This window comes from Felis catus, chromosome A3 (assembly GCF_018350175.1).
Source record: "Felis catus isolate Fca126 chromosome A3, F.catus_Fca126_mat1.0, whole genome shotgun sequence".
NCBI classification, from domain to species: Eukaryota; Metazoa; Chordata; class Mammalia; order Carnivora; family Felidae; genus Felis; species Felis catus.
In genome coordinates this window covers 124,927,566-124,948,997 of record NC_058370.1, presented here as the reverse complement: position 1 = coordinate 124,948,997, position 21,432 = coordinate 124,927,566, and the positions used below count along the sequence as shown (strand labels likewise).

At 38.2% G+C, this 21,432-nt stretch overlaps 1 protein-coding gene and 1 pseudogene across 5 annotated transcripts in view; both read right to left on the bottom strand.

Annotated features, from left to right (window-relative positions):
- The window catches only part of WDR35 (WD repeat domain 35), a 59,786-nt gene extending 38,364 nt beyond the window's left edge, over positions 1 to 21,422 (bottom strand). For 3 of the 5 annotated variants that reach the window (XM_011281308.4, XM_011281307.4, XM_019827872.2), the window contains exons 1-10: positions 21,244 to 21,422; positions 20,434 to 20,551; positions 18,642 to 18,713; positions 17,527 to 17,619; positions 15,690 to 15,818; positions 12,205 to 12,338; positions 10,893 to 11,058; positions 10,617 to 10,762; positions 6,388 to 6,513; positions 3,661 to 3,846 (exon numbers count right to left, since the gene is read on the bottom strand). In XM_011281308.4, the coding sequence (XP_011279610.1) occupies positions 3,661 to 3,846; positions 6,388 to 6,513; positions 10,617 to 10,762; positions 10,893 to 11,058; positions 12,205 to 12,338; positions 15,690 to 15,818; positions 17,527 to 17,619; positions 18,642 to 18,713; positions 20,434 to 20,551; positions 21,244 to 21,267 (1,194 nt within the window). In that variant the 5' untranslated portion in view covers positions 21,268 to 21,422. Of the gene's footprint in view, positions 1 to 3,660; positions 3,847 to 6,387; positions 6,514 to 10,616; positions 10,763 to 10,892; positions 11,059 to 12,204; positions 12,339 to 15,689; positions 15,819 to 17,526; positions 17,620 to 18,641; positions 18,714 to 20,433; positions 20,552 to 21,243 lie in introns of those variants that run through there. The other 2 variants (XM_045054907.1, XM_019827871.3) reach the window with 2 other exon arrangements.
- LOC111559871 lies at positions 274 to 3,654 on the bottom strand (annotated as a pseudogene).
- Positions 21,423 to 21,432: the final 10 nt, after the last annotated feature.

The window sequence follows — 21,432 nt, the reverse complement described above, 5'->3', positions numbered from 1 at the left end:
TGCACTCCTATATTTACTGCAGCATTATTTACAATAGCCAAGCTATGGAAGCAGCCCAAGTGTCCATCAGTAGATGAATGGATAAAGAAGATGTGTTATACACACACACACACACACACACACACACACACACACACATACACTATTCAGTCATAAAAAAATTAAAACGTGCCATTTGCAACAACATGGATGGAGCCAGAGAGTATGATGCTAAGTGAAATAAGTCGGACAAAGACAAATACCATGATTTCACTCATATGTGGAATTTAAGAAACAAAACAAATAAGCAAAGAAAAAAAAAGGCAGAGAGAGAGAGATACAAACCAAGAAACAGGCTCTTAACTATAGAAAACAAATTGATGGTTACCAGAGGGAAAAGGAGTGGGGATGGGGGAAACAGGTGACAGGAATTACACATCAAGAATACACATCAGAATGAGCACTGAGAAATGTATGGAAGTGTTGAATCACTATATTGTACACCTGAAACTAACATAACACTGTATGTTAATAATGCTGGAATTAAAATAAAAATGTAATTTAAAAAAGAAAAAAAATTTAATTTTTAAAAAAACAAACTAAATGACAAAAATTATACTAAAATATAATTTACTTTTTCGCTACTTAAAATAAGCTGATTTACTGCCACAAAATACCACAAGTAACTTGTATTTGTTAATCCACATATCATCTACGTGCTCATAGCTTAAAGAATGGAAGAGTTCCTAAGAACTCTTCTTACTGAAGAGTAAGAAGAAGTCCTCCCCTAAAACTTCCCATTTTCTGCTCCCTGGAGTAATGACTTTCAGCTCCTTTAATTCATCCTTTTGATATTTACCTCCACAAACCTAAGTAACACGTTGATAATGCTACTTCTTATTTTGTTCTGTTTCGATCTGGAGCAGTATCTACTGACTTCTCACTATCACTTCCCACCATCTTTCAGTCCCCTTTCCAGCCTCCCATCACACAGGGGTACACTTCCACCATTCCGGCTTTCCACTTACAATTTTGTTAGATCGGGATTTTAGGGGTTAATATGGTTATTATACTTTAATTAAAAGTTTTTTAATTATAATATCCATTTAATTACAAAATTAATTTAAAAAGCATCATTTTGATTATGTAAACGCTATCCACGGCTGAGCTGTAAGTACGTCACGATTTATTCTAAATCGCATTTTGCTTTCCCTGTAGTTGGTAACTGCCTTTCTTCTTTCTCTTTGCTTGGTTTCTCTATACCCAATTACCTCCCAGTTATGTACATCTTCTCTCAAGAGTTCAACCACATTAAGCGTTCTATTAATTTCATCTTGAGTTTCCTCTGGAGCCACGTGATCTGCTGTCATCTGATGACTCCCTAGGCATGCCGCACACTGTCAACTGGTACCACTATGCACCACTGCTGTCAGGTTATCCAGTTTCTTCCTCTTGGTCTTTTCCTCGTTTTGGTAGGCCATATTCTGAAGTAACTAAGAAAGCTTGGGAGGTAAGTTTTTGGTGACCTTATACATCTAAAAATGTCTTTGTCCTACCTTCATTTTATCTTTTTTCCACACAACACAGAAAGCTCTATTCATCCACACTAGTCCAGAGAAAGGCAGGTATGCTGTTTAGTATGCTGTTGTCTTGGTCTCCTGCCGGTTCTCTCTCCATCCATTTCCGCTCAACCTGCTTCTTTTTATCCTCGGCTGCTATCCTCCTTTCCTCTTCTGCCCAAGGTTTCAGGTACCTATAGCACTTGGTTCTCTAGGCCACACCAAGGAGCAGGGCCGAGGAGCAGCCGAGCTCGAGGAGCGGTCAGACCTGCACCAGCAGCACAATCTCGTCCATAACCTTCACGCTGGAAGCACTGTGCAATCAGTCTCCTTCCTTCATTTTAATTAGTCTGCTGCAGATATGGAATTCAAGACGGGAAATCATTTTCCCTCAAAATTTTGAAAGCAATTCTCCAAAGTATTGCTGTTGACAAGATGAATGCCATTATGATGCCTGACCGAATGAAGTCTTTCTGAAAGCTTATAGGATCTTCTTTTTATCCTGTGTTCTGAAACTTCACAATGATGTGTTTTGATTTGGAAATATTTTTATTCACTGCGGTAGACACTTTCAATCTCGAAACCGAAGGGAAATTTTCTTGAATAGTCTCTTCTCTCTTTGGATTACTCCCCTCCTCTTTGCCTACCTCTTCACTGAACTTCCAGGGCTGGTCCTCTGATTTTCTTACCTATTCACTCCTGTTTTCCATTTCCTTGTCTTTCTGCTCCACTTTATAGGAGTTTTCCTTGATTTTATCTTCTAACTCTTCTGCCAAATTTTTCATTGCTATTATCATATTTGTAATTTCCAAAAACTTTTTCTATAGTATCCCTTCCTTGTTTTATGGATGTAGTATCCCTTAACTCTAATAATTTGAAATGACTCTTGTGAATTGTTCTTCTCCCTGCCGAATCTCTGCTTCCTCCCCATTCTTTTCTCCTTGTGTTTATTTTTGTGTGTGTCTGTTAAATGAGATGCTTTCCTCAAACGTCTGACAATCCTTGTCTATCTGCTTCTATTTCAGAGAATGACACTGAAAGCTGCTTGTAATCTATTGGTTTATGGGTGAGCCTCATGACTGGTCTTCACAGTAAGGTGACGAGGCAGGGATATTTCCTTGGGAACTCCCCATAGGAGAACTTTTACAGGTCTTTTCTCTTGAACTGGTCAGATTCTCCAGACAGGACTCTTTACATGCCTTTTTAATTTTCTCCTTCCTGCATAATCTCTGGTACTTCCAAATTGTTTTTCCATTTGTTTCTTTCTCCTACCAGGTACCATTAAGTCCTGTGTCTCTTCAGGATTCTGGGATGAAAACTGGTTACTTCTTTGCTTTCTCCATTGATGACTTAGGATTCAGCTTTCTTAGGTCTGCTAAGGTAATCACCACTAATCCACCCACTCTTTAACCCCCAAAACTATGTTACCATTTCCTTTCTCTTTCTGGTCCCTATGGGCTTATGACTTTTTAAAAAATACCTTTACTGTTATTTTAGTAAGTTTCAAGAGAGAACAGAGCCAAAGGTGGCTGTTCAAATGGCCACCTTAAACCAAAAACTTTATGCTTTTTAATGGAATAAAATAATTTATAACACAGCCAAAGATAATGATAATCCTTTTTTGAAAAATGTATATGCTTCTGCAAATATTTAAATTGTTTCATACTTTTTAAGGTATTATTTATATTATTTATTTTACACTATGAGACGGTTATTTTTAAAGCAATGTAACTCCAAATAAAAGTATACTTCTCAATGTCAAAACTACCCAAAGTGTTATAATGATCATAGTTACATAACTTCTTGAGCATTTATACTAGACATCTGGATATTCATTTTTCCTTGTGGAATTTTAACTTGGAAAAAGACGGTAGTATTTTAAATATGTTTCAGAGACAAAAAGCTTCCATACTGAACTGGTGAGTATGAAATGCTAATGGATTAGCTAATTGGAAAAAAAAATAGAGTCACAATGGAATCACATAATTTTCCAAAACAGAGGTCCAGACAGCCATGGCCAATAGACCCAACACTTTGCTGTACTGCCAGTAGAGAGGCTATACCTGAGAAGGAGAGGTTAACCCACACCCATCTTAGCTTTAACAAATGAAGGAACACTTACCTGAGGATGATTTTCATCAGCTTTCGTAGCCAAAATGCAGAAATCTCCACAGGTAGTAATAGAAATGAGACTCTTCACATATTTAACATATTTCTCATTGTTTTTTGTATCCCAAAAGATAACACAATACTCTGGACGATCAGGTCTGGTATAAGCATATACTACAGTATTGGAGCAATAACCCCACTAGGAAGAAAGGAAGGAGCAAAGGGCCAGAACAGGAGGGAAGAAGAGAGGGAGAGAGAGAAAGAGGAAAAGAACACTTAACACTGGGAACAAAAAATCTTATTATGTACTGCAGATACGTGGTTTTTTGGTGCTGACAAAATATATTCTTCAGGAGTAAAAGACAGAAAGACTGAACATTCAGCACAATACCTTTTCTCGCTAAAATAACAAAAAATCTAAGAGAAACACAGTTATCAAACAAAGAATGTACTGCAAAAATAAGTTTAGTTTAACTTTCCTTATTTCCATTTGTAAGATTCACGCTTCAGTGGTGAAAATCTCGGATTTTTCAGTAGTCCGTAACAGCTGCGTGAGGGACAACAGGAGTGACCCCTGTCAAAAGCTTAACTTCTGGGTCCCCAAGCCAAATTTCAAAAACAGATGCTTTGCTTTTTCTCCCCTATCTACATTTTCTACATTTGTTTTTACCAGAGTAACATATGCACATAGTGTAGAGTCAAATAATTCTACATAGCTAATTTAAAACAAAAATAGAATGCAGACCCCACTGACTAATTTCCTCCCAGTGGTAGCCATTTGTAACTCTGAGCTTTGACTCTTGTTATCTACCTCCATATCACGTACGTATTGATTACGGCTTATGGAATGTCTTTCTCTTGGGCTAACTCTCCCAATATATTCATAATGTAATTTTGAATAAAGCAATATTCAAAGTTAATATTATGACTATGTTTACTATTCAAAATTAAGGCATATTTACTTTTTATAGGATGGTTAGTTTTTAAAAGAAGCTTTTTACTTTAAAATAATTTTAGATTTATATATAAGTCACAAGGATAATACAGAGTTCCCTATAGTCCTCTCCATTTCCCCCTGCTGTGAGTACCTTACATTGCTGTGGTACATTCATCACAACTAAGAAGCCAGCACAGATCCAGTACTATTAACTAAACTCCACACCTTATTTAGATTTCATGAGTTTTTCTCCAATGTTCTTTTTCTATCTCAGAATCCTACTTGGAATACATTATGTTTAGTCATCTTGTTTCCTTAGGCTCCTCTGGTCTGTGATGATTTCTCAGTCTTTCCCCATTTTTAATGACCTAGACAGTTTTGAGGAGTACTGGTCAGGTATTTTGCAGAATGTCCTTCAATGTGGGTTTGTGTGATGTTTTTCTCCTGCTCAGACTGGGATTTTCAGAACGACCATCAGAGAAGTGATGACCTCTTCTCATGTGCCACATTAGGGGTACGTGATATCTATGTGACACCGGTGATGATGCTAGCCTTGATCACCTAGACAATGTGGTGTCTGCCAGGTTCCTCCACTGTAAAGTGACTTTGCTCTTCACCCTTTCCATATTCTACTCTTTGGAAGTGAGTCACTAAATGCAACTCACATTCAAGTTAGGGGGGCAGGGGACCAGCTGGGGTAATGTCTAAGTAATTCAAATACTTCTGTAAGGAAGATTTGTTTCTTCTCCCCCATTTATGTATTTAAATATCAGGTTTTGCTTGTGGACACTTATTTTTATAATTTGGGTTACAATCCAATGTTACATCATTTATTTTGTTGCTCAAATTGTTCCAGTTTGGGCCATTGGGAGCTCTTTCAGGTTGGCTCCTTTGTCTCTTTGGCATGCCCCCATCCTTTTGTTTGAGACTTCCTTACTTTCTGCCACTATCAGAGGCTCCAGGTTCATCTTGCATTTTTCCCACCCTAGTCCTAGAATCAGACAGCTCTCCAAGGCGCTTTGCCTTCTAAAAAATGAATTAAGTTTTTCACACATAACAAATATTCTTAGTATTTTGCAGCTCAATTAATCTCATACTTCTGAATTTGTTTTGGGTCAAATGTTAAATTTAGGATAAAGTACTGATTAGTATTATGCTGCTTATTTTCATTTTCCTCTTCCGATCCATCCTCTCCCCTTCTTTACCCTACACTATGCCCTGGAAACTAACTTCTATGAACTCCATCACGTAGGCTACCTTGCCTTCTAGTTTCCAGCTGGGTCTGGCCAATAGAAGGCACCAGCAGGTGTAGAGATGGCTGAAGTACTCCCTCCCCAAAGCTGTCTCTGTCCAGCCAGTCAGCAGAAGCTGCGCTCCCACAGGACAGTCTCTCTTGTATACCCACAGCCCCAGTGGGTTCCAGGAACAATAATACTTCCTTATTTTGCCCACCATTGCTAATACCTGGATGCTTGCCTTGTCAACCCTTACTGAACCCCTTAACCTTGCCCACACCTCTGTAATAAACCCTTCATCAATCTGTTTTCAATTATTCTTTTGTGTGTGCCATGCATTTCCTGCTGAGACCCTGACTGTTGGGAGTATTTTATTAATTATATATAGTATTCTAGAAAAGCTTTCTGGTTCTAAAGTCTCCACACTAAAAACACCTCCTTTCATCTGGTTTCTAAAATAAAGTGGCTGTGAATACATGCAAGAAACATATTATACCTCAAGCTACAACAAAACTATTTAGTAAAAACAGCCTTTTTTTTTTTTTTTACAACTGCTCATAATACTCACCTTATAATCAGGTCGAATGTTTGCAAAATATATAAAAGAATCAACAGCTAGTGCAATTTTCAGTCCTCCTCCTTCCCAAGATAGTGCAGACATCTGCTTTCCAGGAACCTTCAAAGTACCCAAATGCTGAAAAAAATGATTATATTTAACCTAAAGTATTGCAATTAAATAAAATATAAATTACCACCCACCACTTCATAGACATCAAGAGTGGCATAAAAATTATTTTGTAAAAGGTTACCACTCACTTCATAATCATTTTCCTTGAATTTTTATAATGAAAAACATACATACGATAGGAGAAATTTATGAACAATAACCAAAGAATTCAGTATCAAATTTCATCAAATCTAAGATTTGAAATCCAGAGATTTAAATATGCATCTTTACTTTTATGTACAACTCAGGAAAGAAAAAAAATACATTGTTAATTAAAATAGAAACTCTGACTATACGATGCACCCCAATTTTGAAGTTGTTAAAAAAAAAAAAACAAACAACTGCGCCTCCTGGGGGTGCCTGGCTGGCTCAGTCAGTGGAACACGCGACTCTTGATCTCAGGGTCGTGCTTCGAGCCCCACGTTGGGTGTAGAGACACTTAAAAATAAAATATTTTTTAAAAAACTGTGCTTCTTGGAATCAATGAATTGTGGCAGTAAACACAATGCTTAAGGCTGGCCTCTCTTTCACCCCCCACAGCCAGTGGGTCAGTAGTCCCATCGCTTCCGCTCACATCCATCCTCCACTGCCACGGCCTCTTTTCCTGAGTCAATGATGGTAACGGTCGAACTGCAATTTTTACCTTTCACCTCTTTCCTCATTCCCAGCCTCCATCCCCCAAATTCAATTCTTCATTTTACTGTCATAATTACCTTTCTGGGACACAAATCCAATCATGTCCTACCCTGCTTTAAAAAATGTTTAATAATTTTTAAAAATCAATAGCTCCCCACCATCACATTCTTTAGCAGAGTATGCAATGCCTCTTCCCATCTGGCCCAAAACCATACTCTTGGGTTCAGTACCCCACTATCTGGCCATAATGCTTGTGTTCTCACTCATGAGAGGACCACTATGCCTCCAGACCTTTGGCCCAGATAAGATCTCTTCTGCCTGAAATCTCCCTTTCCTCTCCCATCCTTACTCTCCCTTGCCCTACTGCAGCACCGCTCTCCATCCTCCAAGACACAACTTTAGTACTGCTTCCTGCCTTCTCCCTCCTTCTGTGGGTCCAGAGAATTCAGATAGTGAGCAACCTGAGAGCCCTAACTTCATCATGCTTATATCTATGTCCCTATCCCTTAATGGACTGGTTGGTAAACAGGTACTCAATAAATATCTCTTAAGTAAATAAATGTATCATGCATCCAAATTAATGTCTTCAAATATGACAACATGCTTGATACTTTTAATTACAACTATACCAAACCAACTTACAGTTTTCAATTTAACATAGCACATTTTATGGCTAAGTTAACAGTGAATAAATGAATACAAAGACATTTTCAGGTGGTCATAAAGAAAGAAAATATTTTAAATCTATGCTTTTTTGACAGACCTAAGAATTTTAATAAGTTGTACCAGTATCCTCTGTTCTTTTTTTTAAAAAAAAATTTTCTTAATGTTTATTTATTTTTGAGAGAGAGACAGAGCATGAGCAGGGGAGGGGCAGAGAAAGAAGGAGACACAGAATGTGAGGCAGGCTCCAGCCTATGAGCTGTCAGCTCAGAGCCCGATGCAGGGCTAAAAGTCACGAACTGTGAGATTATGACCCAAGCTGAAGCCGGACGCTTAACCAACTGAGTCACCCAGGGTGCCCCAACGATATCCTTTGTTCTTAAGCAGATATGCTCGAAAGTCAAATTTAATGTATTAAACTCCATTTTGTCAGGAAAACGGATAAGGGTAAAGATGTTTTAACCTAGAAAGCTCCACTCTATCTGTCCTGCTGCCTGTAGGAAACCAAAGGGAGCAAGCAGGCTCTCATGACAGCACTCTTTGTACTGACAGCCTGCACTGGAAGAATAAGGCTATCTCCCCACTCTGCAAACCAGCCAGGTGATGGCAGCAGCAAGGAGAGAGAAGCTGACTTGTAGTAAGCACAGTGCTAGGCATTTTCTCGTTGTTACCTCCTTTAATTTTTGCAACAGTGCCATGAAGTATCACCTTTATTTCAGAACATAAGTAAATTGAGTCTCAGAGGTTAAATAAGTTCGCTAAGTAAAACTACACTGTGGAAATGGAATTCAAAGCCAAAGCCAGGCCAACCTGACTACAAATCGCATGCTCTATTAGCCCTTTCCACGGCTGAGACCACAGTATAAAAACCAGAAGACTGTGGCCTTCAGGATCAAAAGCAAATTGCTTCTTGAAGTTTCCTTAAGTTTAAATCTTTAGATAACCTCCTTCCAAGTTATCTTCATAACATAAATCCACAATAAGTCCCTCATATATTCACTCATTCAAAAAAATACTAAGTGACTAATATACCTCGAGGAACTACGCTAGATACTTTTAATTACAACCATACCAAACCAACTTACACTTTTCACATTAACACATAGCACACTGTTTTGCAAGATAAAACAAACAGGCCTTAGGATCCATGTTTTTCTACTTAGAGAAGGCCGAGCTAACAAAAATAAGCAGATGAAACAATATAACAATAAGCCAATGCGACAAAAACAACCAATAAAGAACATCAATTAAAAAGGAGGCTGCAACCATTGAAATAACTGGAATTCAGATAGTTAGGAACCTTGAGAACGATACTTCTGTTTTCCTTAGCTTTTAACATCTACCAGAAATATTATCAGGCAGCAACGTACAGAGAGTACCTACTCTCTACATCACACTCTACTGCATATTTTGAGATACTGATACAAAAGCATGAGCTGACACCATTTTTTTCTTTCACAGAAATTATTAAAATATATTTTTAAATATTACATAAAAATATTAAAACAACTGGGGAAGGCTTTTGTACAACAAAAACACATATTATTGAAATCTATGGTGAATTTATAAAATCCAACAGGGACTAAATGGAACCTAGAGTTAGAAAATAAAACAAGTATAAAGTTATTAAGCTTAGTTAATATTAAGTTTTCATTTCCTAAATTCTTTAAAATTCACAATATATTGGGGAGCCTGGGTGGCTCAGTCAGTTAGGCGTCTGACTTTGGCTCAGGTCATGATCTCGCGGTTGGTGAGTTCAAGCCCTGCGTTGGGCTCTGTGCTGACAGCTCAGAGCCTGGAGCCTGCTTCGGATTCTGTGTCTCCCTCTCTCTCTGCCCCTCTCCTGCTCATGCTCTGTCTCTGTCTCAAAAATAAATAAAACATTTTAAAAAAAATTTACAATATATTAATTCTCCTTTTGATATTTTCCATTATGACTTCAACAAAATTCTCCTCAAAAATTAAAATTTATTAGTAACACTATTGAGAAGGATAACCCATGCATTTATGAAAACAATGCTTGTATTTTAATGTAGCATCACCTAAGGTTAGTTATTAAAATAGATTTTCTTAAATTTTTTTTTAATGTTTATTTATTTTTGAGAGAGACAGAGACAGAATGCAAGTGGGTTAGGGGCAGAGAGAGAGGGAGACACAGAATCCAAAGTAGGCTCTAGGCTCTGAGCTGTCAGCACAGCGCCTGACGTGGGGCTCGAACTCACCAGCCGTGAGATCATGACCCAAGCTGAAGTTGGACGCTCAACCGACTGAGCCACCCAGGCGCCCCAAGATAGATTTTCTTAAAATAGTTGATTACTGCACAAATTAAAACTGTTAGAAGTTCGTGGTAAGGAGAGACAGTTATGGGTGTTTGATATCTATGTATGTTTTAATACGTCACATTAAAAATCCAAAATATTAATCTGAAACAATTAAGTCACATTAAAAACAACTCAAGAAAACAGCTGGGAAAAGAGATACGCATTCAGATCACAGAAAAAATACCCTAAATAGGTACTGCATAGTGATTTCTTATGTGAAACAGCTGATTTCCTAAATGTTCAGAGTATAAACTAAATTCCATGATAAAATACAACTATTAAGACTTATAAGTGAGAATATTATTTAAAGCAAGATGCCTGATATTTTTCATCATTTTTACTCAAAATGTCCCTTTTCAACAATGTGACAAGTTTATACCTTTTCCCCCATTCTTTTTTCCCCTACCACACTCACTACATATTTAAATGGAAAGAAAAAAAGACATTTACCTCACCAAATGGAGTGTAAAACTGCACAGTGTTTACATCTTTATCCTGAGTGACAACCTTCTGGGAGCCTGCCACAGCCAACACGCTGCCAGTGTGGTTCCACTGGATACTTACTACAAACATGCCAGTATCAATTAAAACGGGATCTACTCAAAAAGAAAAATGAAGTAACTGTGGTAAAATACTTAGCCTTAAGAACTTTATAAAGAACAATTTTAAAATATTTTTTTAAATTCTCCACATTAAAAAAGAAAGAGAGAAAGAAAAATGACATACTCTGGTCGTTCTCATGTCTCATGATTTGGCACCTCCCATTGTCAAAACAAATAGCAAGGCAGGGGCAGTCTGGCTCCACATAGCCTTCTTGGCCATGGTACCAGTGAATTCCAGCAATACTGATTGCTCCGGTGACGTTCACCAAACAGTTCAGTTTCATTTTCATCTAAACAAAATCAGTCAAGTTAATACTTCATATTTTAAAACAGATCCGTATAGACTATTATAGAAAGAACACTGAAAATGAGATTTAAAAATCTGGTTTCAGATGCAAGTTCCATCACTTACTGGTTTACCAGCCCTGGACAAACCACTTCAAGCAGAGTTTCAGTTTTCTTTATTTGCAAAATAGGGATTAAAAAAAAAAAAAACTCACAGAGAATTTATGAGACTCAAATGACAAGAGGTAAATGAAAGAACCTCAAGAACAGCGGTGTCAAGGAGAAGTCGGCCATTATCACTTACACCGGTTAAGTGCATTTGTATAATGCCTCACTACAAACAAAACTGCCCCATAAGTAAGATCAGAGATCTGACAAAGCTCAGTCTCACAAAGCTAGAGTTTTCCTTGAGATCATGCTATCTGAGCCTATTCTATTTTGCCTTCTTTCCAGGACCTGACTCTTATCCCTTACTGTTTAAGTCTTCCATTCCTTTTACAATCTTGAGTAACTTGCTATAAAAATATCATTGGAAAAAAATATATAGCATTGGTATCTCATATAAACTTTGGCTTCTGCTATCAAAAGACACAAAGATTTGGGGTGCCTGCGTGGCTCTGTCAGTTCAGCATTCGATTCTTGATTTTGGCTTAGGCCATGATCTCACGGTTCATGGGTTGGAGCCCTGCGTCTGGCTCTGCACTGACAGCACAGAGCCTGCTTGGGATTCCCTGTCTCCCTCTCTCTCTGCCCCTCCCCTGCTTGTGTTCTCTCTCAAAATAAATAAATAAACTTTAAAAAAGAAGAAGAAGAAGAAGAAGAAGAAGAAGAAGAAGAAGAAGAAGAAGACGACGACGACGACACAAAGATTAAATTGCATATCATCTGACTCATTATCCCTCAGCTTCAATACACTGAAATCTTGTCCTTCCCAGTTACCAGGAATTCAGAACTAAAAGCATTAATTTACCTTGAAGAGACCCAGTATTTTTTTAATTAAAAAAAATCTAAATAATTGGGAAAAAACATGAATTGAAAACTTTCTTGATTACACAAACCATCATAATAAATAAATGTACATATACATATATAATATATAACATAACCATATAAAGTTGGGTAACTAAAACTACGAATATATATATACTTACTATAAAATTCCCTTGATTATCATAAATGTGTATTTCTCCACTTGTCATTCCGAAAAGTAGGATTTTACTATCTGCAGACCATGCTACATGGCATAACTGTACACCCTTCAAGTCTTTTCCCCAAATGCGATTCCCTAAAGTAAAACATAAAACAAAATTATTTCATTAAAATTTCAAGGTTACGATTCTCCAACAACTGCTCTAAAACTGTGTTTCTCTAAAGAGCTCTCACATTCTTCACAGAACCATATGTTTGTTCAATTTATTCAGTCAATAAATATCTGCTGAGCACTTACTATGTGCCAAACACCCTACTAAATATTTGCAATAGCAGCTGTTTCCAACTTTCTCCCTTCTCTTCAAAACTCTGACCCAAGACCTCACTCTCAATTAGCAGATAAATTCATCTTCAACTTTGTAAAATTAAATAAACGCTTTCAAAGAAGAAATCCCTCATTCCCACTTTCAAACACTCAGAACATTAAGTGAATCCACACCGACCCTTTCTGCTTAGCGCCCCCATTACAAAGGAAGAGTTTTGTCCCCAACCAGACATCCATCTAGGGCTAATCCCTCCACCTATTTTTTGGTCTAAGCCCTTCCCAGCTTTGCAAAGATCTCCCTCTACTGATTATGCACATTTTCTCTTTCTCTTTAAACTCTTCTAAGCCCTTTCTTACAAGTATTTAAACATACTCAGATCCATCCTTGAAAACCAGCACCTCAAATAAAAACAAACAAAACAAAGAATACCTCCCTCTACCCCAAGTTCCCCTCTAGTCACCATCCTATTTCCACCATTCCTCTACCAGCCTCACTTCTTAAAAGAGCTTATGCAGGCAGTCATCACTTCCTCCCCTCCCATTCAACCCTCAGTCCAACCTGATCTGGCTTCTGCCCCACACCTGCACTGAAATGGCCTTCATGAGGTTGTTAATGACCTGTTGCTTTTCTTTTCTTTTTTTTTAACCACCCCTTCCTTCCTTCTTGGTTTCTGTGAATCTGTTTACTCCTTTATCTCCAATGCTTGTAATTCAGTATCCTTTACAGAATTCTCTTCTGCCAACCCATTAAATGTTGCAGGTTCTTATTCCAAGATGGCCCAGTTTTCCAGCTATTCCAATGGTTTAAATTACCATCTACATGCTGGTGATTCCCAAAATTATGACTCCAGTCCAGATGTTTCTGAGCCACAAATGTATATATCTAACTACTTGGCTGTCCTACAGCATAACAAAGTCAACATGTCCATAACTGAAATCTTCCTTCAAAACTAGTCTTTCTCCCACATCCCTTATTTCAATGGCATCACCATCCACCCAGCTGTCAAAGTTAAAAACCTGGCTATTCCTCTGGACACTTCCATCCCCTCAGCCCCAAACTCATCAATAATGAGACCCCATCCATTTTACCTCCTAAATATCTCTAGCATATGCCCACTTACTTCCATCTTCTTTGTCATTTCCCTGGTTCAGCTACCATCCACCATCACCTCTCACCTGAATTACCATATCAATTTCCTAAGTGGTACACCTGCCCCATCTTTCTTTCCTTCCTCTGCAATCACAGAGATGCTTCCAAAGAACAAACCTGATCACCCTGCTCCCATTCTTAAAACCTTTCATTATGCCCTTAAAGTTAAGTTCAAACTTCTTAGATAACTTACAATCTACATGATCTGTCTTTACTAATGTCTCTAATTTCATCACATACAACTCTTTTCCTTTAAGTATTATAGTACACTGACTCTCAAATTTTTTTCAATACCCTAAACATGGCTAAGTTCAACCCCTATGGACCTCCTCCCTATGGCCTTCCTTAGGCCTAGGACATTCTACAAACCCACATTCCTGGTGGCTAATGCCTCAGCAGACATCACTTCCTCCAGGATGCCTTCCCTGATCCCTCCAAGTCTGGCTTAGATACTTCTACTACATGTTTGCTGTATTTTCCCATCTCAGCACTTATCACAAGGCACTGTGACTGCTTGGTTACTAATCCACCTCTCCTGCTCTAGATCTGAAATACTTTTTATCATACCTAGTGCCTAGAACTACAGCTGTCACTTTATGAATTCTCAGAAACATTTGGGGAATAAATGAAGTTACAACAGAACAAAAAAAACAAATGGAAAAATGAAAATCATTTTGAAATAAATTATTTCTCTATAGAGAAAATTTCACATTAAAACAAAGGTACAGACCCTCGGAAGCCCCAGTGTTAGCTATGAATTAAAATTTGAAAGACCTAAGTTTTAAAGCTACAAAATACATGTAGCAATAACAGATTCAGTTCTATTAAAAAATGACCAGATGAGGGGCGCCTGGGTGGCTCAGTCGGTTAAGCATCCGACTTCGGCTCAGGTCATGATCTCACGGTCCGTGGGTTCGAGCCCCGCATCGGGCTCTGTGCTGACAGCTCAGAGCCTGGAGCCCATTTCAGATTCTGTGTCTCCCTCTCTCTCTGCCCCTCCCCTGTTCATGCTCTGTCTCTCTCTGTCTCAAAAATAAATAAACGTTAAAAAAATTTAAAAAAAAATGACCAGATGATCATTTTGTGACATATAAAAATATCAAATGATTATGCTGTACACCTAAAACTAATGTTATATGTCAATTATACTTAACAGTTCAATTTTTTCAAAATAACCATAGATTGTTGTATCTCTATATACTTGAAAGTAAATCTATGTATTTATAATACAGCCTAATACATACAAAATAAGTTACATAATTAGGCAGACATATTTAAAATAATCCTGAAAAATTAATTTACCTTTTTTCTGTGTCACTGTAGGAAATTTTTTAAAAATAGAATTTTTACTTGGAACACCTGGGTGGCTCAGTTAGCTAAACATCCAACTTTTTTTTTAATTGTTTTTTAATGTTTATTTATTTTTGAGAGAGATAGACACAGTGCGAGCAAGGGAGGGGCAGAAAAAGAGGGAGACACAGAATCTGAAGCAGGCTCCAGTCTCTGAGCTGTCAGCAAACAGCCTGACGCGGGGCTCAAACCCACAAACCATGAGATCATGACCTGAACCAAAGCCGGACCATTATTAACGGACTGAGTCACACAGGTACCCCAGCATCCAACTCTTAATTTCGACTCAGGTCATGATCTCACAGTGCATGAGATCAAGCGGCACCCCCCACCCCTGCATCAGGCCCTGTGCAGACAGCACCAGCCTACTTAGGATTCTCTCCCTCCATCTCTTTCTGCCCCACTCCCGGCGTGCATGCATTCTCTCTCTCAAAATAAACAAATAAAACATTAAAAAAAATAATAAAAATAAAATAAAAAACGGGTTTTTTTACTTGAGTATACTTAAAAGTAAATGTTTCTTGAATGTTATTAAATTGTATATCAACCATTTTCTCTGTGTTTTTCTGTCAGAAGACTAACATATGATAATTAATTAAACCTCTAAAGATAAAAATGCCAGCCAAATCCTGATCTCCGTTCTGTGTGCAACAAAGTATTACCATCCACCGAACCAACTATCACAGCCCCGTCTTCATACACAATGCAGATCTTCTGTCCGTCAGCATTCCAGCTCATACTTCGAACCACTGATTTATTTCTGTTGTTGATCATCTCCTCGTACCAAGAGCCTATTGGCACACACACACACACAAAAATTAGAAGTCAAAACTTTCACATTAGAGTTGAAAACATTCCACAAAATACACTGTGGGATAAATGAGTGCAAAATTTTCCACAACATGAGACGTTAAACAATAAAACCTTCAAATCCAACATAAACAAACAAAAAAAAATTAGCTGAGGCCTTGACCAACAATTGCTTCAAAGATTATCACAGAAAACACAATAAATGCCCATCTTTTCTCTCTTTCTTTCTTTCTGTCCGTTAAAAAATAAAACTCGGGCCGCCTGGGTGGCTCAGTCAGCTGACCGTCCGACTTCGGCTCGGGTCATGATCTCACGGTTCGCGGGTTCGAGACCCGCATCGGGCTCTGTGCTGGCAGCTCAGAGCCTGGAGCCTGCTTCAGATTCTGTGTCTCCCTCTCTCTCTTCCCCTCCCCTGCTCATGCTCTGTCTCTCTCTCAAAAATAAATAAACATTAAAAAAATTTTTTTTAAATAAATAAAACTTTATTTGCTTTTGAAGGGCCAAAACAACTGACTTCTCTCAAAGCCTAACTTTTCCCACTTGAAAAACTTCAGATGATAACCAAAGAAAAAAACAAAATAACCACAATAATTTTATATGTATGCATAAACTCTCCAGTGATTAATTACAAGTATATTGAATATCAGCATATTAGGTAAAAACTCTAAGCCTGCTTGACAAAAATTTTCTACAGTTCAAATCACTTTAGTGATTTCACATCACTAATGCTGAAAAACATTCATGTACACAGGGCTGGGGTGACAGGTCTCAAGGTACAACCAAATGTGAGGCAAAACACAAGGCCATTTTGGTATCAGAACTCTGGCCTGCAGCCAAGCAAATAACCACGTAATTCGGAAGAACTAGTCGAGCAGGCATTATCAGAGTCTGAACTCAGGACCTGAGAAGACCCACAGAGGAAAAATACAGCTTATCTTCATCTCCTATACTCTCACCTTCCATCCCTACACACACATATACACGCATAAACCTTGAGAAACATAAATAAAACTCAGGTACCAAATTTTTCAATTAAGAATTTTTAAATGGTATACCCTGAATGTTTTCAAAACACCACACATGAACTAAGGTACTCTTCTCATTTAAATATGAGACCCCAAGAGATCATGTATTGTGAGTTATTTTTCTGATAATAGTGATGTGCCTAAATTAATCCTTCTCTCGCTCTGTCTTGTAGGCAAAAGGCACAAATCATGAGCCAGTAGAGCAGAGATAAAATCTGTATCCACGAAAGAAAGGATGCTAAATGGCTCAATAAGGGGAATGAATTATTGCCTCTGACTTCTTAATGTTTTTATGTACTGGACCAACTCTAGCCACTGATCACACAGAAAATAATTCTTATCGGAAACCTTATCGGCAAAAAAAGATCTCAAGTAGAAACTATCCAGCTAAGGGCGTAAATTCATTGTGGAGATAACCAACAGTCATCTAATTCACTTTCTTCATGCAAGGTCACAGCTCAAAAAAAACAAAAAAAAAAAAAAAAAAAAAAAAGTTAAAAGGAAAAGTAGGCAGCAATAAATCCAGAAATATTACCCCTGTGACGTCAGGATGAATTCCTGCTGCTGGTTAAAAGGAATCTATTTCAAATATATTGTTTCCCCATTCAAATACTGTAATCCGGACTCTAACCTGTGAAAGATTACATAAACTCTCCTAGTGTACCTTTATATAACATCCAAACAATGATAAGCCCATTTTGATCACTGGTAGTCAACTTCTGATATTGTTCATTCCATGTTACAACTTGAACCGAACCTAAAAAACCATAAAACAATTCAGAAACTAAAAAAAGGCTACAATTTCAAATTTGTATTTTTATAATAAACACCAACAGCATGTTAAAATCAATATGGCTCCTGTGCAACTAAACAGGATTTAGTATCATTCCAAAATATTCACAGCATGCAGTCACTATTATCACTCATTTTCTACAACAATGTGTGATACTAATTTTCATGTTTATTCCTATTTCAGGCCAGCAAAGGCACCTATTATGGTCAAATGCAAAAGCTGCCATATATCTGATGACAGAAACAAATATAAGTAAGATTTACCCAACTGGCCTGATTCCCAAGGATTATAATTCCCAAAGGACAATATACTACGAACTTGGAGTTTCTTTCCAGGGGTGTAGAGGTTGTCTGTGGTTGATACATGCCCTAATTTCTCTTCTTTCCCCCTCTTGTTTTCCATTCTATTAGTAACACACTCTTGAACATATCTTAAGCCTCTGGGTTATATGAACAACTGATTCTTTTAGTTTTTTTAATCTCTAAATGCTTTAGTGTATATTTCATAAGAAGACATTCTCTTTCATAACCATATTACAAATTAGGAAATTTAACACTGATATAATATTACCTAACCCCAGTCTACATTCAAATTTTATCAACTGTCCAAATATTGTCCTTTATAGATACTTGTTTTTCTCATTCCAAGATCTAGGATCATAGAGTACATTCAGTTGTCGTGTCTCTTTAGTCTACTTTAATCTGGAAACATGGGATAGATTCTAAAAAAGGATTATGTCCTACCCATAGACAGCAGTATCTTTTAATATATAAAAGAACTACTCAGTTTTAGATTTATCGAAGATGTTGTTTGATCATGTAAAAGTTGTTGAAGGACTCTAAGCTCAATTAATTATGGCTAAACAGAAATGATTACTTTAAATATTACATTATAAAAAATGATATCATTTCTGCAATAAGTAGATGGTTTCTCAATGTCTAAAAATAAGACCATTCAAATAGGATTTTAAAAATTACATGACTCACCACTATGACCTTCTAGATTCTGATTCATAGAAAGGTTACTAGGGACTGCAAGACCTCTCAATTTTGCATCATCTAGGAAAAAAAGACATCATGGCAAATACATTAAAGTAATAGATTATATGACCTTGACATTTCTTCCTGGATGATTTTAGAAAAAATTTTTTAAGAATGCCTCCTTCTGATCTATTTTTCTCATGGTGGAAACATGGACAGTAATATATACCCCCTTGCAGAGATACTATTCTGACAAAATAAAGCAAAATGTATTTTAAAAACATTGTTTACCCAGTATATGAAATATACTGGTAATTATTATTACTGCTATTCCTTTCCAGAAGATCACAAACAGAAATATTTACGATATATAGAATGAAAACTCTAAAGCATAAGAGGGCTCAGAAAGTAAAGACTTTGGAAACTGGTTTTTACTACATTTTGCAGAATCTTATATTCATTCATTCATTCATTCATTTATTCATTCAATGAATGTCTACATTGTGTTACGCACTGTGGAAGCTTCCGAATATAAAATGATAAAATAGTTAAGGCCTCTCCCCTAAGAGAGTTTGTAGTCTACTGAAGGGACAAATATTAAACACACACTCACCCCACCCACATAAATATATATGCATATATGTAAAATCATAAATTGAGAAAATAAAGCCATAAGAAGAGACAGTAAAAGAGGGAGACTGATTTAGATTGGAGGAAGGGAGGGGCGCGTGGGTGGCGCAGTCGGTTAAGCGTCCGACTTTAGCCAGGTCACGATCTTGCGGCCCGGTCTGGGAGTTCGAGCCCCGCGTCAGGCTCTGGGCTGATGGCTCAGAGCCTGGAGCCTGTTTCCGATTCTGTGTCTCCCTCTCTCTGTGCGCCTCCCCCGTTCATGCTCTGTCTCTCTCTGTCCCAAAAATAAATAAACGTTGAAAAAAAAATTTTTTTTAGATTGGAGTAAGGGAGAGCCAGGGAAGGCTTTCTGGAGAAAGGAGGAGGAGGAGTCCAGACTCAGAAATACCAAGTGCAAAGACCCCACGGGTCAAGTGTAGAGGCTCTGAATCCAAAATGTAATTTGCTTCAGCCCTTTATCTTACAGAAGAGTGAACTAAAGCCCAAAGATAAACACCAACTTGCTGAAATTCTTTCAGTATGGCAGAGCTGAGGTTCCAACTCCAATCACCACCTACATCTCCAACTTAGATTGGGGGACTGTCTAGCTCTCCATTCTACAGCAACACTAGGGATGCTAAAGAAATGTGAAGCTGCTATGGTTCCAGAGAACTAAAAAAAGACAAATCAAGCTGTAAACACAAGGAACTTATAAACAAAAATGTTTTTAAACATCTCATTTTCTGTTCTCCGGAACTAGGTGAATAATTATTAACATATCTGATAAGCAGAAAAGATGACACCAGCCTGCAAATGTGACAAAATGTGAGATTTTGTGACCTTATTAAAACTCAAATTGTCATTTTTCTTAAACTCTAAATAATAGAGCAGAATAAATAGACATAGCACCAGGCAATGTAGTGACTTAGTTTGCATTCTTCATTCTTTTTCATTTTCCATCAATAACTTGAGTAAAAGCCATTTGATATTTACATTCGATGTTCTCTGAACTTTACTGCAAAAATACTCTATAAAAACAGCACTGAATGTTTGGAGTCTTGTTTGTTTGTTTTTCATTTTAAAAGAATTAGAACTGCATAGTGACAAATACCAAGAGCAAATCTCACCGAACAAATGATACTAGGCAATTTTCCATCCAGTTCAAACACTTGGGCTTGCTTTCATTTACCTGTCTGTGTCTCTAATTTCAAAACTTTCAGTAATCCGTCTTCACCACCACATGCTATGAATCCTTGGTCCTTATTCCAAGATACACATTTCAGCTTTACGTTATCGGGAATGGCGACCTGAAAAACAACCACAGCCACTCTCACAGCTTTTCATGGAGGAGTTGGAAAGTGAGTTACAGATGCAGGCTGAAGAAGTCCCCCCAAGAAATAAAAAATGGTCAGCCTTGCAGAGAGTGTACTGTTGGGAAAATGGGCATGGCACGATCCCCTGAACTGCCCCGCGCCCTACCATTTTCGAAAGGACGGCGCGGGGGGAGGGGAGCACACAAGAAGGGCACTGACTGCAGAGGAACCCAATGGGAGAGTCACCTGAGAAATTTTAAAGGAAGGAAACGGGGAAAAGAGGTATAAATCCATACCATTGATCTATATTCCCTTTCCACACATAACACTTAGGATACCCTTTTGTTATTACTTTTCTCTCGCCCGCCAGCCCACGACGATCCAGTGAATTGAAGTCACCTGGATCAACAGGTGGAGAAGGAGCGGTAGGGAAGCACGCAGTGATCTGTCCTGCTGAGGTCCCCAAAAAGACCCAGGCAGGGGGCAGGAATGGGAGAGAGTCGTGCGAAAGGGCTCTTGGCTCCGCCGAGAATTATCTGGGACTCGGGACCCGAAGGAGGAGGTCCGAGGCTGGACGAGGCAGGAAGGTGCGAGGTGGGAAGGCGAAGGATGCGGGACAGGATGCGGGATTCGCCTGCAGGACGCGAGAACAGAGGAGGAGCTAGGGCGTCAGCGGGAAAACTCACTTTCTTGCTCAGGTAAAAGAACATCCTGGGAACCCCGAGAAGACGACCCCAGCCGTCCAGACCCGCCAAAGGAAACCTTTTTCTAAGTCTCCAGTCGCGAGTACCAGAAGCTCTTGCAAGCGCCTGTCGCCCTGGCAACCACCGCCGCCCAGGCGCATCCGGGGCGCTGAGAGACACTTCCGGCGGCGG